Source organism: Halictus rubicundus, chromosome 14, assembly GCF_050948215.1.
Source record: "Halictus rubicundus isolate RS-2024b chromosome 14, iyHalRubi1_principal, whole genome shotgun sequence".
NCBI lineage: Eukaryota > Metazoa > Arthropoda > Insecta > Hymenoptera > Halictidae > Halictus > Halictus rubicundus.
Window position 1 is genome coordinate 9,029,939 of NC_135162.1, and position 22,246 is coordinate 9,052,184.

Genomic DNA, 22,246 nt, shown 5'->3' on the forward strand with positions numbered 1-22,246 from the left:
ACTAGAACATACTAGAATATAATGATGTGACACGAGGGCGGTCATTTTCTAATGCTGTACGACTGGCATTAGAAAATAGCATCGGAAGATCATCAGGGAAGTGTATGTCATTTTCTTTGTCCACCCTGGAACTGACAGTGACGAACGATCTTTAGAACGACGATGCTCCACTTAATATTGTATCTCGCACAGATGTCTCTTTACCTTCGGATCCCGCTGGACTGGCTCCAGTCCGGGACGATAAACCTCGGAATAATTGTTTTGACATACTTCACCGGAATAATGACAAACCATTACTCGATACGACCGCCGATAACGGAAAGGGATCGACAGCGATTCAAACATCTTGCTCCGATAAGTCTCTCGTTGGAAAACACATCGTACAAATTGATTTTTAGATTTTTTTTTTCTTGACTTCGGCGCAGCCAAAAAATCTGGAAAAAATTGAGAGAAATTCTGCACTCTCTCATTTTTCACAACCACAATTTGCAACCGAAAAATCGGAAAAAATTCTGTAATATGTACATTGTCGTCTGGGAAGTGTCGGATTTTTTCCCGGAATTTTTGAACACACACAAGTGGAGAAAACGCGGGAAAACTCGGGCCTTCGAATTTCCAGTCATTTCAGAAAATTAATTAGACATTAAAAGAATCTGAGAATGTCAATATTTTCATTAAAACGATCAGCGAAGGGAGTTTGTTTCTCATAATCGATGCGGAGAATTTTCCACAAAGATCCACTAGTAATAAAAAGAAAAAAACGTAAGATTGGGCAATCAACACACAAAAGACGATAAATAACCGATCGTTGCACCATAACTTCAGGAATGTTTCAGAAAATCAATTGGAGGCCGCAACCGCCGCATTCCCAGTCGATAAAAAACATAATAGGACAGAGAAGTCATGCAGAGAATTCGTTCCTGGCACATCTGCTTAATTCGCCAGTGAATCACAGACAGCGAACACCTAAATGAAGAAAAAAAAAAAAATTGAAACTCTGTGTTTAGATTCGAGTGTGACACCTAACCGCCTCGGGGCTTCGCACGTTCGAGATTCACGATGGACGTTCACGGCGTCTTACGTAAAGGTAAGATCGACTTCATTCATTCGAACACACGCGCTAGGTGATAAATTATAATCGGACCCGGTATTGCGATATCGAAAAATGATAGGCGAGACATTATATAATTGCCTCGCACCTGCATGTATGCATAGAAAATTCTACGAGCGTTCGACTATTTACTCCTGAATATTCAGTGGCTGTTAAATGTTGACGAGCGTCCACCAGTGTCGCCAGATTAAGACTTGTCTCCCACCCTTCCCCTACTACGACGTTATTCCCCTACTTTCATCCCCACCGTTCCGCCACGTATCGGTCACGTGACGCGGTACGCGCACCCAATTGGCGTTGCTTCTGCGTCTGCGCCGTGAGTAACCCGATGGTGGCAGAGAGGGGGTAACTGTATTCCCCTCGATTCGACTCCATTCCCCTGGCGACGCTTGGGTTCATCTTTGTTAATAAATTTTGTGTTTAGCTCCTGTTTTATTTCGTTTTAATTACGGCTCCTCATACCACTGATTCGTAAATTTATAAATATTGTTAAACGAAGTCGGACAGTTCCGAGTGCAAAGGGCTAAAATGGAGGGACAATGGAGGTCGGTATAAATCTGGGAATGGAGTTAACCGGTAATTAATGTAGGAAGTAAGAGGGCCGGTTCTATTAATAATGATAATGGTGGACCCGTGGCGTAACCGAGGCTATCTGTCGCGCGTTTCCATTCGAATTCCGCGGAGCGACGTTAAAGTAGAAATACGCGTTGATCCGAAGAGGCAAGAGAGCATGCATGTAATTTCACCGCGGTCGCACGTGCGTGCATGTCATTCCCTCCTCGGGTGGAACGCATAAAGAGATCCTATTAATAGGTCGCATGCTCAATTGACAGAGCCCCCGTGTAATTTATACGCGGCACCGCGACAGTTATTAGGAACCGGCCGATGCAATAAGGAAGCCGATCGGCCGATAACTGCACCGCTGAATATTTGAGAGTTTCGAAACTACCCCCTCCCCCGCCCTCCCTCGGCTGCTCTTCAAGGGGACTTTCCGATAGCTGGCCCAAAATATCAATTTTTTAAAAATCGGGGCAAGTTTTCCATTTCTGGAATTTTCAGTTAAATCAATTACCCAAAGAACAGTATGCAGAAAAATATTTACAGTTCTATATTGTTTATTTGCCCCAACGGATTCCTTTTTGACGAAAACGAGCAGATCAAATGCAAAACGGGGCTCAAGTCTGAAAATTAAAAATTTTTCTAATTAAAAATTGAAAATGTTTATTGCAACATGCGCTGAATACTCGCAAGTTGCAATTTTACCGAACCGAATTCGTAAATCCAGGAATACCGATCTACCGGGCAGACCACACACGAGCATACCGCGCTGTTCATAATCTATGATATATTATGCATATCGTCTGTCAAACCGATACACGCGTCGCCGCGAATCATTTATCAATCGTTATCGATCAAGTCGAAATACTTATTCGTGCATGGCGCACACTGTCCCGGTCGCGCATGCGACTCGAAGAATCGAGTCCTTTGTGCATAATACACGAACTGCAACGTTCAGCCGACGCAATAGGCGTTAGGACAATGTCTAGGTGTCTTTATCAGCCGGGTTCTTTCATGCGCAACTTTGAGTACATGTAAAGCCACTTTTGAGCCGTGTTATCCGTCGAATCGCTGGGAAGCTTATGCAAATACTCTGCTCATGGTGCGCGCGGCACGGCAAATCGGTGGAATAGTGGTCTCGTTGAAGGAACAGGAAAAAATTACGGGACTTGCGAATGCGTACGCGTTGTTCCTAAACTTCGGTACAATATACGGGGTGTTCCAAAAATTTCGGAGAATCTTGAACGAGGCGGTTCCTTGGGTAATTTGAAGTAACTTTTTCCTTAGCGAAAAAGTCCGCCGCGGCTTCGTTCAGGAGTTATCAGCGAAAAACACGGACCAATCAGAGCGCGGCTACTACGGTCAGACTCCGCCTCGGCCCGTTGAGCGTCGCATTGCCATTGGCCGAGCGGCGAGTCCCGCCGCTGAGGCGGAGCTTGCCCGCTGTAGCCGCGCTCTGATTGGATCCGTGTTTTTCCACGATAACTCCTTAACGAAGCCGCGGAGAAAATTTCCGCAAAGGAAAAAGTTGCTTCAAATGACCTCAGGAGCATTTATTTTTGGACGAATAGTTCCGTGGCCCATAGGCGAGTGTTAATATTTTGTCGGAAAGTCTTCGATAGAAAAACAATAATGCATTTCCAGTCTCCATGTATTTTCCGGGGGGACGAAGATGCAGTTGCATCGTCGAGACAAGCGGCAACGTGTGTCGGCATCGAAATTAACGACCGCGCGGAACAGAGTCGAAGGATGCACGCGGCCGAGAGAGCCAATCACGCGAAGGACATTCCACGCGATGCACAAGAGGTGCACGAGTTGCATCCGATTCGTCCGCTGCAACCGAGGCGTGTTGCGAGAACAGAAAGAAAAGCGCGAAAGAGCAGCGTCGTGTATGACCTTTCGCTCTTCTAATTCGCGGAGATCGGCGTGCGATTTCAAAATTGACGAGTTCCATCGAGGAATCCGCGGCAAAGAAGCGCGCAGCGGCGCGCGCCGCGTGGCGCAACGTGCAATCGTTTCGCCGATGTCACTGGCACACCAATTATACTTGACCCCCGCCGCCAACGTGCCCCCTCCGCCGGCCGCTGACAATTACATCTATCGCGAAATTACCGCAGGAACGTGTCAACGCCGCTTCTTTTGCAATCAGTCTCATTATCAATGAGACGCGCGCGGTTGCTCCTATGCAAATTGCACGCGACGCACCGGCGATTCTCGGCGTCCCGCGCTCGGACGCTTCGAAACTAATTACAAGTACAAGTTAAATAAATACAACCAGTTTTTACACGATTTTTAAATAACACGGTCCAACAAAAAAAAAAAAAGAAATATTGTCGCATTGCATATGCAGCAAGAATTTTTCAGTATGATGCAGCAAAGACAGAGTCCAAGAGTGAGACACAGTTTGTGGATGAGTAACCGTCAAGGGTGAAATCATTAGCTTATGGAAGAGCAACAGTCAAGGGTGATCCATTAAATTCGTCGATGAGTAATTATCTAAGACAGAGCTGTTCATCGTCTGCCCGTACGGGCAGCGATTTCCTTGTCCTGGGCATACGCAGAACGAGTGCCACTAAGCCACGCCCCCACGCTGCCCCACTCCGCTGAGTCACTAGCCCGTAGCTTTGCCGCTAGCTTTGCTCAGAGTCGCCAGATCGAGACTTGTTCCCCCACTCTAGCTTCCCCTTCTACCGCGCGATTCCCCCACACTTCCGCCCGGTCACGTGACGCGTCCCGTCTCTGTCGCGCATGCGTCAAAATGTCACGTGACCACTCCGGTACGGGCAGAGAGAGAGGGTAACTTTCTCCCCTCAATTCGTGCTCCCTCCCCTCATCTGGCGACACTGCATTGAGCATAGTCGCCAGATCAAGACTTTTTCCCCCACTCTAACTTCCCCTTCTATCGCACTAGCCCCCACCCTTCCGTCACGGGCCCGTCACGTGACGCGTTCTCTGTCCAACTCTGATCTAGGGTGAAATCAGTAGTTTGTAAAAGACTTCTCGTAGAACTGTTTAAAAAACTATAATAATATAAATCTAACTTTAAACTGATCTAACTCAATCTAACTTGAGCAACCTTTTATATGGAATGTTGCAACTTAAATTTTGGGGCTTCCTCAAAAAAAATTTCGTCTCGTCCAGAAAGTACTATAGAGAGCTGGAATTCAATTTTTCAGTAAAATCAAGTAAAAGTTGAAAGTAAAGTGCCAGCTGCAATTTTTCCAGACGGCTCACACCCGAAAACCTAGCAGCAGTAGAAACCGTATAATCAAGAGCTCGGTGAAAAACGAATCAGCGACTCGATACGGGAAAACTGATTCTCGCGGATTCAGAAAGCGACGTCGTAAAACGATCCTCTCCACTTCCGCTGATCTTTTATCCTTTTACCCGCGACATTCGATATCCACGTGGAGACTTCGCTCTCCGGGCTATTCTACATGTGTACACGGGTTATTCACTCTCTCACGAGCTCGCACTTGTTCGCGCGTCATCAACCGTCATCGCGAGCCGATTGACGTCTTCGGTCATTCGAAGTGTTGCTCGCTTGCAAATTTTTTGGATTTGCAAATTTTCGATTCGCCTGTGGCACCACTGGATCGCCGAGATTCTTCCGGTTAAAACGAGTCCAAACACGGCGGGAATCGGTCCACTTTTACAGACTTCGTGCATAGCAATCATCGTACGATCTCAATTATGTCATTCATGTAAGTAGTCCGATTCACGTCGTGTTTGTACTCGTTTCAATCAGAAGGATCTCGACAATCTACCGGTACAACTTTTGAAAAGATGAAATGAAAATTTATATAGTGCAATCAAGATGATATTAAATTCAATAACTTTTATCGTACAGTTCTAACTGTGGTACCAATGGATCGTTAAAGTTCTCCCGCTTAAAACGAGCCCAAACACGACGTGAATCCGTCCAGTTTTACAGACTTCGTGCATAACAGTCGTCCTATGTCTTTAATTACACTATTTTCATAACTGATCCGATTCACGTCGTGTTTGTACTCGTTTTAATCAGGAAGATCTCTACAATCCGCTGGTACTAATTTTGAAAAGGTACGACCAAAATTACTCAATTTAACATTTTCTTCATTGCATTTTCAGCGTATCTTCGAAGTACGCCTTCCTCTAGCAGTTTCGCTCTCTTTCCTTGTTTACCGAGATAAGGATACGCCAAGATCGCCAACAACAAGCGGTGGAGGAAGAGCGAGGATGGCTCGTGCAAATTTAAGCGTTACAGTTCCAGTGTTTAACCGATCGCTATTGTACTTGGCCTGCACACCTGTTCGCGTGCGCCGTATTGACCTGATCCAGTTCAGAGCGACGCGTTTCGCCTCGATCGGCATTTTTATCGGGGCCGTAGCAGTCACCTGCTACGAGGACGTAAACGGCGCCCCACGTCGCCGATTAAGTCGACGCGACGATAAACGTCGCCCATTGAATGTAATGCCGGCTTCCACGGACGACGATACGTCTCTGTCATCGGGACTCAACACTCTCGCCGGTTCACCCAACCCGGTCATTATTCCGAGCTATCCGTAACACGTGGGACGTAAATCGACTGTGAATCGCGTGACGCTCCTTAATGCAACCTAATGCACCAGACGGATCTAGCTTCTAATGCCCCAGCTAGGTCGTTAGATACATCTAAGTGCGTCCGCCGGTGTTAAGTGCGTGCTGCGTCTCGCCGTGAACCATGTTACTCTCGGTAACTGAAGTACCGAAGTCCCACTCGACTGCGATGAATAGTCAGCTGAATCTATGGGACCCCCTTATGGTGGTTCACTCATTTTTACTCGCAGGGGACCATAAAACTCGCCTCGCTTTGGTCTAGCTATTCAGAGATAAACTTGCACTTAGCCTTTACTGAATATTCAGCTGAATCTATGGGACCCCCTTATGGTGGTTCACTCATTTTTACTCGCAGGGGACCATAAAACTCGCCTCGCTTTGGTCTAGCTATTCAGAGATAAACTTGCACTTAGCCTTAACTGAATATTCAGCTGAATCTATGGGACCCCCTTATGGTGGTTCACTCATTTTTATTCACAGGGGACCATAAAACTCAGAATACAGTGACTTCTCGATATATGTCAACGACACGGGTCTTTCCAGCGTCATGTATCGTCCAGGAGACATACCTAATCCGAGTTATGTTTATACCCCTCACGGGCTATACCCCGCGGTAGTAGGGATAATTCCGCGACGTTTATCATCGAGGCCCTGGCGACACATATAGAGAAATCACGGTATTCAATCTATGGGACCACCTTATGGTGGTTTATTAATTTTGTCCAGGACTGAGAGATCACTGAGTGGTATCGACCCCTATTAGGGTTAAAAACGAAAACTCAAAAAGTAGGCTAATCTTTCGCAGATTCCGCAAGGGTTATGAGTACTAGAACTGTTAATTCTAGGGCACGGTTAACGAGCCGAGTAACAGTGTGTCGCGTGAGTCAGTGGTACACTGTGACAATCAAGGTCCCTAACCCAGTTAAGGCGCGCAAGCCTAATTGCTGGGTTACACTAACCACGAATGGAACTCAACCGGCAGGACTACCGAAGCAGACACAGACAATTATGTCGTTGATTGCAAACTCGTGTTTAGCCGATGTGGCAACACCGATAGAAATGATTCTGGCCTCTTATGAAGCAACTGATCAAACACATTTGAATTTCATAGCTCGGCCTGGATGCACCCCTATTTAGCCCGAGGAAGATCGTCGAAGTGTTTTGAGAAATGCTGAACGGCTCACAAATCGCCGAAGTAAAAGGCGACTGTAACGTTGAGTCATCCACTTAGCCCCGGAGTCCATGCTTGAAAATGTGGAGCATAAATTCGCTTAGGTTCGTGGCGAAACTACGAGCGATGTCCAAAGAGTTGAATTCGATTAACGCGAGGATAAGTCAGAAGTTATCCGCGCGTATAGCTTTAATAAAATTCAAGAAAAACGAATTCTAACTAATTAATTCTAGCTAATCTTTTCATGAAACCTCTACCAAAACATCGGGGACTTTCTTCCGAGTAAAATGAGTCCAAACACGACACACTTCGAACCACATTTGCCTGTTTAATCCACGGATTCGATAGAACCGCTACGCCGCACCTACAGCGTTCGGATAATCGAGGTTCCACAGTTTCGTGGATTACGCGATCACGCGTGACCGGAACTGTGTCGTGTTTGGAGTCGTTTCAATCAGAAAAATGCCGCGGATTTGTTGGTGGAAGTTGCATACAGAAATAATTATAAACAAAAATGTTGTAACATTTACTGCCGTCGATGGGGTAAAGATTTTCTTTCGTGCTATTGGCATAGTACACAAATTGTAGAATTACAATAATTTTTGACACATCCTCGGCGAACCGGCTTGTCCGATGAATGAACTGAGTCACTTAGGGCGCTCGGCGAGTCTATAATGAACAGGCGAGCTAATCGGCCGTTAGGCTGGCCGTCGTCGAGGAAACCCACTTCTGGCTCGATTTTCATGGTCGTTTTAAAACACGTTCCCGGGCGGCTGGTTCGAGGAAACGTATCTGTTGGAAGCGTGCGTGGCTTCGTTCATAAAAATACTTGTATATACTATACTTGACTGTGTATCTCAAGCAGATCAGCCGGTTTGGTTGGAGGTCGTCGCCGTGCAGTCTACCGGGGCCCAAGTGCCCCATCCGGGATATTCCCCCGAACGATTTTTCGTTTATGTTACATCGCTGTGCTCGGCCGTTTTTATGTAAGCATCGCGCGCATCACGCAGCGTCGTCGTTCCGCTGACAACCACTCGAGAAATTTCCTTACGGCGTATTATCGACGATCGTACGATGGGCTTCAAGCGTCGAATAGAAAACGCGGGAATCAAATTTTCGCCCAGCGAAAATCGCGCGCGCGCGAAAAACGCTGACGTGCCCGACAACGCGGCGGTGTTTTGCCGAACACGTGACAACCGCAACTGCCAACCGTTGCTGAAATACGAACCTTCACGACGCACGCACTTTTCACACGGTTCCGCCGCCGGCCAGACGAATGCTCGCGATGTACATCAACGGAGACTACTTAACCCACCATGGCTCATTTTTGTTAATCAAATCACGGTGCAACAAACGAATTTGCTGTTTATTTTATTTATTTTTGTTTTCATGTACAGAGTTGAAAAAGATTGAAAAATATAGTTACAGTTATAATTATTTGAAAATATTTATGCGAAACGAGACCGAATTGAGTAATGTTGTGCTAAGAAAAATTACTGTAATTTTTAAAATGGGGTAGAAACAGAAATTTCTTTAATTTTTTAATAACTTTGAATTGGAAATAATGTATTTATATTCTTTACTTTGATTTTTAATAATGTTTGCCATAAATGCAGAAAATCCACAGTCTACAGTGGTTACTCGATACATGTCTACAAGACGGGTCTGCCGAGCGACATATATCGGATAGGAGACACTATTCTTTGCTCCACGCTAAACGTTGAGAAGGACAGCGGAGCTCTAAGATACAATTTATAACAAATCTACCAAATTCATGAACTCTGAGAAATTTTTAATTTTCTTTAGCCATTTAAATGGTTTTTGGAATCCAGGTACTTCTTCTTTACAAATGACATCACTTCGTCGAATAATTTTCGACTACACAGATAACGTGTTAACAGAGTTTGGCCGCATTTTTGGAACAATCGATTGACTAACAACATGCGTATCGCGTGAGCTTGCAAAATGACACTTGACGCGTTTTGCGAACGACGTGTTGTTGACACTTTGTCACGCAGAAGCACGAAATACTGATGTAAAAATTGTAATTTAACGTTGATTGCGAAATATGGTTGCCTCGTTGGAGAAATGCGTATATAGTGATTTTACTCCGGGAAATTAATTTTAAGCTAAAATTAAAATTTATTTTTGACCTCGCCCTATTTCTAAAAATTTTCAGACAATATTTCACAAAAATCTTATCGAGCTTGATAAAATCTTAAAATTGTACTTTTCTTAAATTTTCAGGTAATATTTCACAAAAATCTTAGAGGTCAATCAAATCTTTAATTTTTCTTAAACTTTGGTTTCAATGAAATCTTATTTAAATATTTAAGAAAAATTAAAGATTTGTTTGAACTCTAAGAATTTTTGTGAAATATTACCTGAAAATTTAAGAAAAGTACAAAACTTTGGTTTCAATGAAATCTTATTCAAATATTTATCAGAATCATTAGATTTCCCCTTCCTTGACTTTTTCAATAAGACTTCATTTTGCCGAGTTCGATCAAATTTTTGTTTTTGCAAGAAAGATGTTATAAAAATTGAGTTTATCAGACCTCTCTTAAATTGTCAAATTGATTTAGACTTCACGAAAACAGGTTTCCGGTCTATGTCCACCAGTTCCCCCATAAAAATTAGTGAATTCGCATGAACACCTATGGTAATTGACGAATAGAGACAGTCAGGTACAACAAGTGTTTTCATTGGCCTCTGAAAGGAGAAGCTGAACGGCCGACGTTCAGGAATAGGAAAGAAAGGTTCGTTATCGAGCAATTCCAGAATAGTAGCCCGATATGCAAATGAGATAGCGAGCCCGGAGAAATTTAAACGGAACACCGATTACGAAACGCCTAAATGGGCTGCTTCGCTGCATAATAGCGAAATCTGGGCTGCCGGTTATCTTCTCGGCACTCGGCGAGCGTCACTTCTCTCGTGGCTATTTGATCAGCGAATTAATTTGAATCTTGATTCGAATACTGGCTTCGATGAAGATAACAGAGGTCATAGATTTTACTGGTAAGCGTGGTTACGAAAATTCCCGGTGAAATCACTGGCTTCCGAATGTCCTAGAAACCTCCAAAGACCATAAACATAATTTTCACGAAACACTCCGAAAAGTATATCCCCACTTATTCCAAAAATTACGACTGACACTCCATTCAATAAATTCCTTGGAATTTTCTTCAATAATCATAAATAAATGATTAAAAATCAATCAAATACATTGAGAAGTAATTTTTTAAAGACACGAGCTACAAGTAACTAAGATCTATTTATTATTTATTCTCGCTTCATTCGACTGCAAAAACGTTCGCAGGAGATCGATGATAATTAACAAAGGAGGATAAGTGGACAAACTGTGAAATTAAATTCGACGTTTGGACTACCCTAGAATTTTTCTACAATTTCAAGGCAGTGCATAATGATCAATAAGTCTTGCCGTAAATACCTAACAAAAATCCAGAAAAATGTTTTAACAAGGCACGCTTTATAAATAAATTGCGGGTTTAATGCGTTTACAACAAAAATGAGTGTAATTTGGAACAGTGCAGACATTAAAAGAATTTGCAGAAGACAAGAAACAAATTCCTATTTGGCTCCCGTGCCTTGCAATTTTTATTTCGCATAAAGACCCGCGGTCTAATAATAATGAATGTTAACATTGCCGGTTTCGGGCAGGCGAAATCCGAGCTGCGAGATTTGCGAGAGTTTCGCACCGTGAAAACAACTTAGGCCTATTTCCTCTCTCTTTCTCTCTCTCTCTCGTCGTTTCAATAACAGTTTTAGGAAAACAGTCGCCAGGTTTGCGGACTAAGTCCGTTATTTTCGTCCGAAAATCCCATCGGTTTAATACACCGGCGTGGCTACTTCCTCGGGGCATCGCCGATGCGAATCCAACACGCCGAACGTGCACGAGCGGCGGCTGCGGCGGCTGTTGGGGTCTGTACGTGTAAATACGTTTTCGCCGATGGAACGTGTATAGGATATGTTACATACCTTCGCCGCGGACGTGCTTACACGTGCCCGCGTGCACGGATCGGCGCATTATGCACGCCGCATAACGAATACACGAAACCCCGCACGAAACCGCCGAGATAATTCTAGAGATGTGCTTTTCCTTAGCACGCTCCTCCGTCACTCTCGGCCGGAGATTTCGCCTACCGGGACTGACCAGCGTAACTTTTCAACGTCCCGGGAATCGTGCCTGCAATACACCCCGAATCGATCTTCAACCGCTCGAATTTATTACGAATTTTAATCCTTAGCAACTTTTTCATGTCGTCGGTAGACCGCTTATGCGTTTCTGACAGAAATCAGAAAATTGAAAACAGTATATTGTGCAGGATATCCTAGAAAAGGCGTAGGAGAAAGAAAGGGGCGATTCCTGAGGGAGAGAGAGAGAATTCTAAGTAAATTTTTCCTTTGCGAAAATCTTCTCCGTGGCTTCCTTTAGAAGTTATTAGCGAAAAACGCGGACCAATCAGAGCGCGGCTACGGTGAATCGACTCCGCCTCGGCGACAGGCCCCGCCGCTCGGCCAACGGCAACGCGCCGCTCAGCGGGCCCTCTCGCGGAGGCGGAGTCAGTCCCCTGTAGCCGCGCTTTGATTGGTCCGCGTTTTTCGTTAATAACTCCTGAACAAAGCTGCGGAGAATATTTCTGCAAAGGGAAAAGTTATGCCAAATGATCTCAGGGATCACCTTTTTCAAGGAAGTACAACAATGTCTAGCTGCTGCTAACAGATTGTAAATTTACGGTTAATGCGAGGACACCCTGTAGTGGAGGTATCGCGCGCAAGTAGGCTATGCAGCATCATTGTAACATTTCATGATAGGAGAATGATTGATAAGACTTGATTAAGCGATTTCGGATGCTCCATATTTCCGTGTTTATGCTAGGCGTTATGCATGTTCAGTAAGGACGTTTGAAATATTTTAGAAACTTTATGAAAATAGATGACATTCAATTTTTATCATTTTGATGGTATCACGAGTGGACTATAAAATTAATTATACAGAAAATTTTAGAAGATAAAAAGCCATAAACGAGTGAAGGAAATTTTGTAGATTTACAGTTGCACTAAAGTAGAAATAGGACCGTATAATGATCTTCAACAAACGTCGTCCGCTATCAATTTTATCTGCCTTTGCTTAGGAAAACGTGATAATGTTAAACAAACATGATTAAGTAAATCAAACATCATCGAAAATGTAACAGTCTACCCAGTGTCCCAATCGATAACGATGTCCAACATGAAAATTATAAATGAAAAGAAAATTTAAAAAAAAATAATAATAAATAAATAAAAATAAAATAATAAATTATGAATTCGTACAGGACACCACGTTAAATCTATAGATTTGGTGACAGTGATTCTATTAAATTTTTTAAATAACTGCTAACTTTTTTCATCTCATTTAGGGGCCAATACAACCATCATCCAGATAACATTTTTCTTATCAGACTTCATTTTACGAATTAATCCGCGAAAACTCGTATCTAGGTGAACTTCCGCACTATTACCTGTGCAAGATAACAAATTAGCCATTGAATAACAGATAAATTCGGCAATATGTAACTTGACGTCACGTAGCCGACGAATTTCGAACCATAATGATAATTTGATGAGATAAGGTTGTTTCAATATTTACTATGTACTGGGTGGACCGTAAGTTATGGGACAAATAGGGTAATTAGTGATTCTATGGCTCGAAACAAGACTGAAATGAGTTGGAGAATTCTTTATCCAGAGAAACTGGTTTGGAAAATGGTATGATCTTATTGCAAAAATTATATTATAAAAAATCAATCGTAACTTTATTTTTAATTTTCATCATGTAGAAAATGGAAAGCTTTTGAAAGGTGATGACAAGACTGCAGATATTTATGCAAAATAAAAATAGAAGTTCCTTTTTTAGTCATTCCTATGACATGAAAATAATAAATCGACATGCTTAAATATTTTTATTCGTTTCAATAATAACTAGACTGCTTTGAACCGTAGAATTCACCTAACTCCATTTGTACCGTGATTTATGTCCCACCCTGTACAAAGGCGCCGTCACATTGTCCCCTCGGTGTTAGTGCTATCATTATCACCTGACAGTTAGTAAACTGTGCCCCGAAGATAGTCACTTTCACCGCCAATAGAGCAAACATAAAAATCCCCAAAGATTCGAAACGATTCCAAAAATGCATCGCACTATTTCAAGCCCAATGTCACATTCAACATCTTTTATACATCGATCGTGATTCGTCAGATAAGAGTTCAATGACTGTAGATAGCAACACTTCTGGGGTTTATCTCTACAGCATGATTTTAGTGCCATGTACTGATTCTAGTCTAACATTTACATATTCATCTCGCGATCTTTAATGAAAAATTCGTGCACCTCTATTAAACAAACAAATGACAGGTGCACGGAGGAACTGAAATTTCATAAATGGCAACGGGAGGGGAGTCCATTTTGACCCGGAGTTGAAAACGTGCCATTTAAATTCTAATCTTTCAGCAGCAAGTTTAAATTATTAGCTGGTCATGTTATACATATTATTATTATTATTCATTGTTAATTCCAGCCTTCCTACTCTTCCCTTACTTTTTTCAACTTATACACTACACCAACCAGTCCACTATTTTCTTTTCTGTCCTTCCGCACGATACAGTGTCTACTCGATATATGTCCAAAACACGGGTCTGGCCAGTGACATATATCGGCTAGTAAGGAGTTTACTATTCTTTGTTAAGAGAACAGAGGAGTGTAAACGTAGTACAGGTCAGGTATATCGGTGTGAGACCACTACTAATTCAATACCAAAACTTACACAAGTAAACATCATCGGAATTATATCATATTTGGTATGATTTTCACGAGAAAAATGCCACGAGTGTGTTAATGAAAGTCCCATAAAAAAATAATTAAAAGTAAAGAAGTTTGGTTATCGCACTAGTAGTGGTCTCACACCGATATGCCCGACCGGTATTATGTTTACACTCCTCGGCGACCAAGGTCACTTCTTTGGAGCCCCTCACGGGGTACACCGGGAGTGGGGATTGTTCTGGGACTTGTATCGTCTAGATACTTACGACATATATCGAGTAAAGGCTGTACCGCCTCTAAAACTCCCTTTTATCAAAAGCTCCCTAACTTTGGGTCTGATATTCTGTTAAATAAACCACTTGTCTTTGGAATAACGGGAATAATAAAAAAATTAAAATTAAATTTGGACCCACCATCCGTCCTGCGGGTTACTAAACAGAAGAAGGTGAAAACCGAGTAAGCCGTCGGTTCGCAAAAATCCAAAAATAAAATAAAGTCGGACGGTCGTAAAGTGCGCGCAGTTTCAGAAAATAGAAGAAAATGTTCAAGGCGAACCTTATTCATTGCAGACGCATTCGTAGGATCGTCAAGAGTCGAAAGGTTTCCGTCGCATAATAAACACGCGCGGACGATCCACGACGACTCTATCATCCGCTCGCGCGCGCGCGCATATAGATGCATAATTATTCCTGGGTATCCGCGGACCGACTCTCCCGTGGCCCCCATAACGTTCTCTTACACCTTCATTTCATCGCGGCGCGGAGGAGATCCCGCGGGGCGCACCGCCACTAATTTCGCGCGGTTTATTAGTTTCTTTGAAGTCCGTTATCTCGCCGGATCTTCCCGTCCGAGCGTACAGTCCTGCCTCGTCCCGATCGAACGGACCCCGGCGGATCATTAACGAGCGCTAATTGCACCGTACGCCCGCGAGACGACTATCCACGCTCTCCTCTACCCTATTTGTCCGCGCTCGTCCCTCCCCGGCCCGTCTCGCGAAACGTCGTTGATTTCGATTACGAACGATACTCGGAATCGTAATTTACGCCGCGGGCCGTTCGCCGACCGTTCGCGCTTAATTAAAAGGAAAATTAATGCCCGGACGAAGAGGAACCCCCACCCGAGGAGTTGTTGCTCCTTGCGCCGGTGTCCTTGCGCGACAATCCTTTTTCGTTTTGTTTTTCGGCTGTTTTATGCTCGCCGCCATTTTTCGGTACGCGGGAAACTGAAGACAACGATTCGATAGTTTGTCAAAACCTCTTTGTGCTTAATTGTTTTTTAACGACACTTTTACTACCTTGTCCGCGACTCTTTTCCGATTAAAACGATACCAAACACGACGCAGTTCGGATTTTATTTGAGCGAGTAATCCGCGATTTAGTGGAACCTCTGTTATCCGAACTAGTGGAATACGAGCGGTCGGAACTGTCGTTTGATTACGAGGTTAGAGTGAGCTTTTACTGACTTGTATAGTGAGTCATTTTAGATTGAACTGTTCGAGACTGAGGAATGAAACTACTGGTTCGGATAACAGAGGTTCCACTCAATCGTGAATTGTGCAGGCAAGCGTGATTCGAATTGCGTCATGTTTGGGCTCATTTCAATCAGAAAAATATCACCGATATGTTGGTGAACGTTTAATAGAAAAATAATGGAAAAGAAAAAAGTTCTGTTAACTTTTCTGTTAGTAATAGTCAAGTCTTACAATGCACGATCATCGTCAGTGAAGTGTTCATTATCGTAGGCACACAGCAATACTTATCCACTAAGGAGACTATGTACCTGTCCGCCTCTTGTCTCCACTAGTATCGTAATTCGGTTACAAATATTTGTCTACCTGGCGTACCTGTTCCCCCACATCCTTATCTACTTCTTTCTAGCATTCAACACGGTGTTAGGCATAGTTGAACGGTTGCAATTTTACACGAGTTAATTGAAGCACACATGTTCCCTTCTCTTATACGTATTCATACTTCTATTTTTACTTCTTCCCTCACTTTTTGCCGTCATTAATCAAAATTTCCTTTCACTTTTTCTATTATTTCTTTCTATCTTCTGCGATCGATACTCTGTTCCGATTTCTGCAATCAATCTCCGATACGCGTTTCATTAATTTTTGCCCGTCGGCTAAATATGAGAGTTGCAAACTTACAGCTATCTGCGATTATAGATAAGGATATTTTACATAACAAATAAATTAAAGTTCGATAAAGTTAAACACGGCCCGAATAATTTTCGGTCAAGGCAAAAAAAAACAATAGATTCCATTAGCAAAGTCCTGAGGTAAAAAAGATCCATTTGCGACAAATATCGTGTAATTGACACTGAACCCGCCAAGTACAAAACGTGTAAAAGCGAAACGTCTTATAGAAGGGAGAAGATTGAACTTTCCTTACACGTTAACTGCCACGTCAGTGACATATGACTGACAGTGATTTTTGACTAGGTTTAGAAATTTATTGTGACATATATAAAAGGGTTAATACAGCATACCCTATAGTACATTTAAGTACATTTAAGTACATTTATAGTACATTTTAAATTTCTAGTTTTCATTAATTAAATTGCACTGATTTTGTGAGAATCTCTGGAACTGATTTTCGTCACTAAACGTGTTAAACCTCGTTTTAAAGTCAGTTTAATGATTTTAAGTTTTTTTTTTAATAGAAATCCGGTCATTTTGGCCGTGACAGGTTTGGTGTTAAGAAAGACCAGAATTTCGACCTGGGCTTTTGGCAAATCGACCGCTGCGCGTCGCAGGACCGGCATAGTGATCCCCGTGAGCATAACTGGGGGCTTGTGTGGGGGAGAACTTAGAAAAAAATCGGGAGCCGCCGGGTTTCCCGTGGGAATTCTTCGATCGCGAGTGTTCCGTCGCAGAGACAGCGAGTTGCGAAAGATCCGTTAACACGTTTAGTCTGAGCCGAGGTGTGCAACAGCACTCAGGGAAAGCTAGAACGTCCAGACGTCCTTGTAAGGCCGCTGCTCCAAAGCATCCACACCTACACCTACACCTACAGCCATTGCTGAGAGGCATGAGCCTTTATTCAGGGGCCGGCGTACTCATATTCTAGCCCAACCTGCACGTACAGTCCTAAGTACAAGATATAACGCCGCCTCGCAACCGTGCACTGACCACTGCACTTGATGGCGCTTCTGCGAATCGGCAGTCAGCATTTCATTCGCTCGACGAAAAATTCACGGCTGAAATCACGTTCGCCTGCTCCTTCCGTCGTCGAAATGAAAACGTTCGACCTTCCGAGGGCACCCACTCTGGGGCACAGTGACTCCCATCATCATTCGGACGCTCCCAAAAAAACCATAACTTTTTCCATGCAACTTTGCATTTTTTCTAAGAAATCGGAACAATTAGCTTACCGCGTGAGAAAGTGGAAAAATTGCAGTCGGTCGGAATTGCGGGGGAAATAATAAAAATAATAAAAATGCTGAACGTAAAGCCTACTATCAATAAATGCATATTAATAAGTTATTAATAATGATTAATTATGAATTATTAATAATTATATGTACATTAAATGAGACCGTAGACTCACAATAATTACAACGTCTCCCAAAAAATGATCAAAAATAAGTTCACCACATGAGAAGGTGAAAAAATTGCAGTTGGCGGAGGAAATACTAAACAAATAATAAAAATGCTAAACAAATAGCCTACCATCAATAAATGCATACAATCTATATTTTTAACACGAAAAATGTATATACATAAATAATATATAAACTATTAATAATTATTAATTATCAATTGTTAATAATTATATGTACATTGAATGAGACCGTAGACTCATAATAATTACAACGCTCCCCAAAAATGATAAAAAATAAGTTCGCCGCATGAGAAGGTGAAAAAATTGCAGTTGGCGGAGAAAATACTAAAAATAATAAAAATGCTAAACAAATAGCCTACCATCAATAAATACATACAATCTATATTTTTAACACGAAAAATGTATATACATAAATAATATATAAATTATCAATAATTGTTAATTACCAATTATTATTAATTACATATAAATTAAATAAGACCATAGACAATAATTACAACGCCTCCCAAAAAATGATCAGAAATAAAATAATTTAAATTATGATATTTATTTCCATGATAAATGTCCAATGTAGCACAGGTACATGCGTGCAAGTATGTCAGTAAAATTTTCCTCGTTCAGGGGAATGATCAAGCGAAATGATTTCAAAGCCGACGTTTTCGCGTAATTATCGAATCCTCGCCGCTCTAGCGCCGCGTTAGCAAACACACGTGGCTTTGTTGTGATAAGGTTTACCTGTGTCTCGAGCAACGCCAATAATCCTCATGCACTTGTGCTTCGCGTTCGAAGTTTGGAAAATAAAGAATCATTTTCCGTGAATTTGACAATGGCCACGGAGAATACGGTGATTAATTCTCATAAACGTGCAGGGTCCTAATAATAACAAAGCTCGACCTACCTTCATTCGAGAGACTCATCTCGTCGAAAATAACCTGGCTGCCAGGAGTGGTAGCCTCGGCAGCGACGGTAGTTTCGTTGATGATCCACGATCCGGGAGCCTGGGAGATCCTCGGTCCCCTCTCGATCTCTCTGTTCCCCAGCGCTGGGGAATTATTCGTGCACACACCTGTCCATAATATCACCAGGAATATCACCAGAAGCACGATGCCGATCGCCGCGGCGAACGTGGACGTGCGATTCTCGATTCGCGACATGTCTGCGTGTCTCCTGGTCGCGTACACTCCGCTCGGATTGTCCTCGGGGCTGATCGAAGTGGATCCACGTCGGAGGAACGATCTCGCGCGGCCTGGATCGTTCGGTTACAGGCCAGCCATCGGGGCCCGGCAGTCGATCATACCCGTGGAACGAGATCGAACACGGACGAAGAACGAGGAGTATTATCGCGCCGTGGCCAGGTCATTCGCCGCACACTGCTCCACCCCCTAGCGCCCATAGAGTCCTCTTCGACCCGTGATGATCTCAAGGCTCCTCTTCCTCCTCGCGAATCCTGCTGACCAGCGATATCCAACCGCGATCCCTGGAATGCCCATTAAAATGCCCTCGAGACTCGATCCTCGGGCTCCGATCCTCCGAGATCTAGCCCGATGGATCTACCCTGACGACGACTGAGACGACCTTGACCTGGACATGGACACCGGCTGGGATTCAGATACTCCGCATTGCTTCCGACTGGAAATTCTCGAGGATTTTCCTGGTTTCGAGAGTTACGAATTTTGGTTTTGCCTGTTTCTGCTGGGTCCTGCAAAGAGAAGAATGAAAAATTGATTATTAACGTATGGGGGACTTCTTTCCGGTTAAAACGATACCAAACATGGCGCAATTCGGATCACTTATGCGCGAGTAAATCGCGATCGAGTGGGACCTCTATTATCCGAACGGCGGAAAATGTGCTGTAGACCGCGATTTTTGTGTGAAATAAAGATGTTTATTTCTTCTCAATAGTTGTGATTAAATGCAAATAATACAATTGCAGTTTTCATTTAAATGTTTTTTCGTGTAAAGTATACAATTTTAATTTTAGAAGTGCCAGTAATACAGAACTGATATTTCGGGTCGACTTGAAAATGAAAATAATGTCTACGTTTATTGAGTTGTTTTGAAAATCTGCACCACGTGTCGGCCTCAACAAAGAGAGCCGTTCGAGTAGGTAGCTATTTAGTGGAAACTACGAATCGTGACATGAATCTTTAGTTTGGGAACCGATGCCAACTGGCAATGAGAATGTAAACAGTGGAATGCAATTTTAACACGTTCACGCCAATTTTCCGTATTATGGGCGCCACAATTGAGTTTTCATAATGTAAGAATAGTTCGAGAATAAATTAAATAAACATTATGATTAAATACGATCGTGCCTTATTCAATTAAACATATAACATTGTAAAGTTTGTTTATCCCAGTTGCAACAAACTCGAGTGAAACAGAAAATTATTTTCCTGTACGACTCCATTCTTAAATTCTTCTAATGTCTTTGCTGTTTTAAATTGCAGCTGCTTAGTGTTGTTACGATCGCATAACATCTAATTTTAATTTATTACTCTTCCCATAACGAACAGCAACGGAAATGATAATGTTTACCTATTAAAATGGAGTACCCTATTAATTTAATTTTCTTTGTGTAAAATATATAAAACCACGGCCATGTTAAACCAGCTGTAGCATATTAAGTTCACGATTGAAATCTATAATCTACCGATTGAAAATAATTTCAGGGGCAATATAATATTTACCTTAAGATTCGCGCATTCGACAATTTATTTATGCATTTATAACCAGCGGAACGCGAGTACGGGAACTTCAATCAAATTCGCTGCACATTAAACCGACGAAAGGGATATAAAGGGAGTCCAATCAGATTGAAGCTAAATAAATTTTCCTGTATACGTACGTATGCCGGTGTAATTTTGCCGGCGGTTCTAAATATCACAACCAGTTCCTCGGAGGCTCTAAATAAGCTGAATGAAGAATCAATTAAAAAATCACTAACCCTCGAGAACAGGAAACAGGTTTCGCTTCCATCAAGATAACGCCAGGTAATATTCTGGCAAAACAACGCTGACAAGAATTGGGGAATTAAATTGGAAGGTTATGGCCCGAGATATTCGCTACACGTGACCCTCTTTCTCTCCGGGAACCTGCGGAGTTGTTTAGAGTGAAGAATGTCGAAAGTATACTTCGTTAAGTACTGCCCGCTCGTCCGCGACTGATCTCTCCCAGTACGGCGCGTTTGTCCGCGACTGCTCTCTACCAGTACGGCGCATCTGGCCGCGGAGGGCACAAAAGCCACTATAGTGGTTCGTAACTTTCAAACCGACGCTTTCCACGGAAACCACTATAGTGGCGTACCGTTCAAACTGATGTTTTCCACGGAAACCACTACAGTGGCGTACAGTATTTACGAGGTTAGGGTATAGGACAGAACTCAGAATGACTAGCTTAACCATTTAAAAAGTCGAGAAAATCGATTAGCACATTTTGAAAACTTTCAACAGATTAGAAGATAATATTTTCATACCACCCCAGGCGATGTGGACGCCATTTTATCTTTTTCTCGTAGAGGACATGTGAAGGTCAACGCCGTTTTTCAAACTAGGATGACACACTTTTCTACGTTCTATCGGATAAGGCGTTCTAGGACGCGTACAGTGGTCTACGACTCAAGGTCGTGCAAGGTCGTCCAAGGTCAACTGCGATGGAAAATACTTTGAGGATCTTTTCGAGCGTACGCATATAGTCAGTTTATTAATAACTAATCCAAGTTCAAAGATTTCCGAGCCCAACTCGATTACACCTTAGCCGATTATTTGCGATTTAACTTGACTGCCCGCTTCAATCGACGACGGTGGGTCGATTAATTGTGAATATTCTCTCTCTCTTTCTTCCTCCTCGGTGTACGACATGATCGAAAGATTCTTTGCGAGGTGGTCCCTGGTGTCGCTTGATAAGGGAACGGACCCGCCGTGTCGTAAATGTTTAAAGCGGCACGAATCGGTTTCACGGCGATTCGCACGGCTAAATTGCCCGACACGAAGGAATCATCTTCAGCCGATGACCTCATCGCAGGAAGCACTCCGTTCGGGGTTGGGAAGCAATGATTCTCCTCATTGTTCCTCGCGCGCGCGTTTCCCGACAAGCAACAAACCTCGTTCTTCATTCGCTTTCATTGCAATTGGCCCGAGGCCGTCGAATCAGCCAAATTTTTTACTCATTTTTCGCGTGCACCGTACGCCAATGGGACACCATAATATTCGGGATCAGAGAAAACGAATTCTGAAGTCGAAACCGAGTGTGAAGAATTTGTTTATTTCTTACAGTATGTTGTTCCCCGCTTATGTCCAAATTAATGTAAAATCATTTGGCCCTCGAGTGTGTTGCGATCCCGTTTTAATGAACACGTGAATAATGATTTATTGAAATGATGGTTCCGACTTTACTACTCCGTAAATGTCCATCTGTGTTTTCGACGTTTTGCTTTCAAG

At 42.8% G+C, this 22,246-nt stretch overlaps 1 protein-coding gene across 1 annotated transcript in view; it reads right to left on the reverse strand.

Moving 5' to 3' along the window:
* The window catches only part of LOC143360955 (A disintegrin and metalloproteinase with thrombospondin motifs 9), a 137,719-nt gene extending 118,276 nt beyond the window's left edge, over positions 1–19,443 (reverse strand). The window contains exon 1 of the mRNA XM_076800171.1: positions 18,706–19,443. Within this exon, the coding sequence (XP_076656286.1) occupies positions 18,706–18,961 (256 nt within the window). The 5' untranslated portion in view covers positions 18,962–19,443. The remainder of the gene's footprint in view (positions 1–18,705) is intronic.
* Between the last annotated feature and the right edge of the window lie 2,803 nt (positions 19,444–22,246).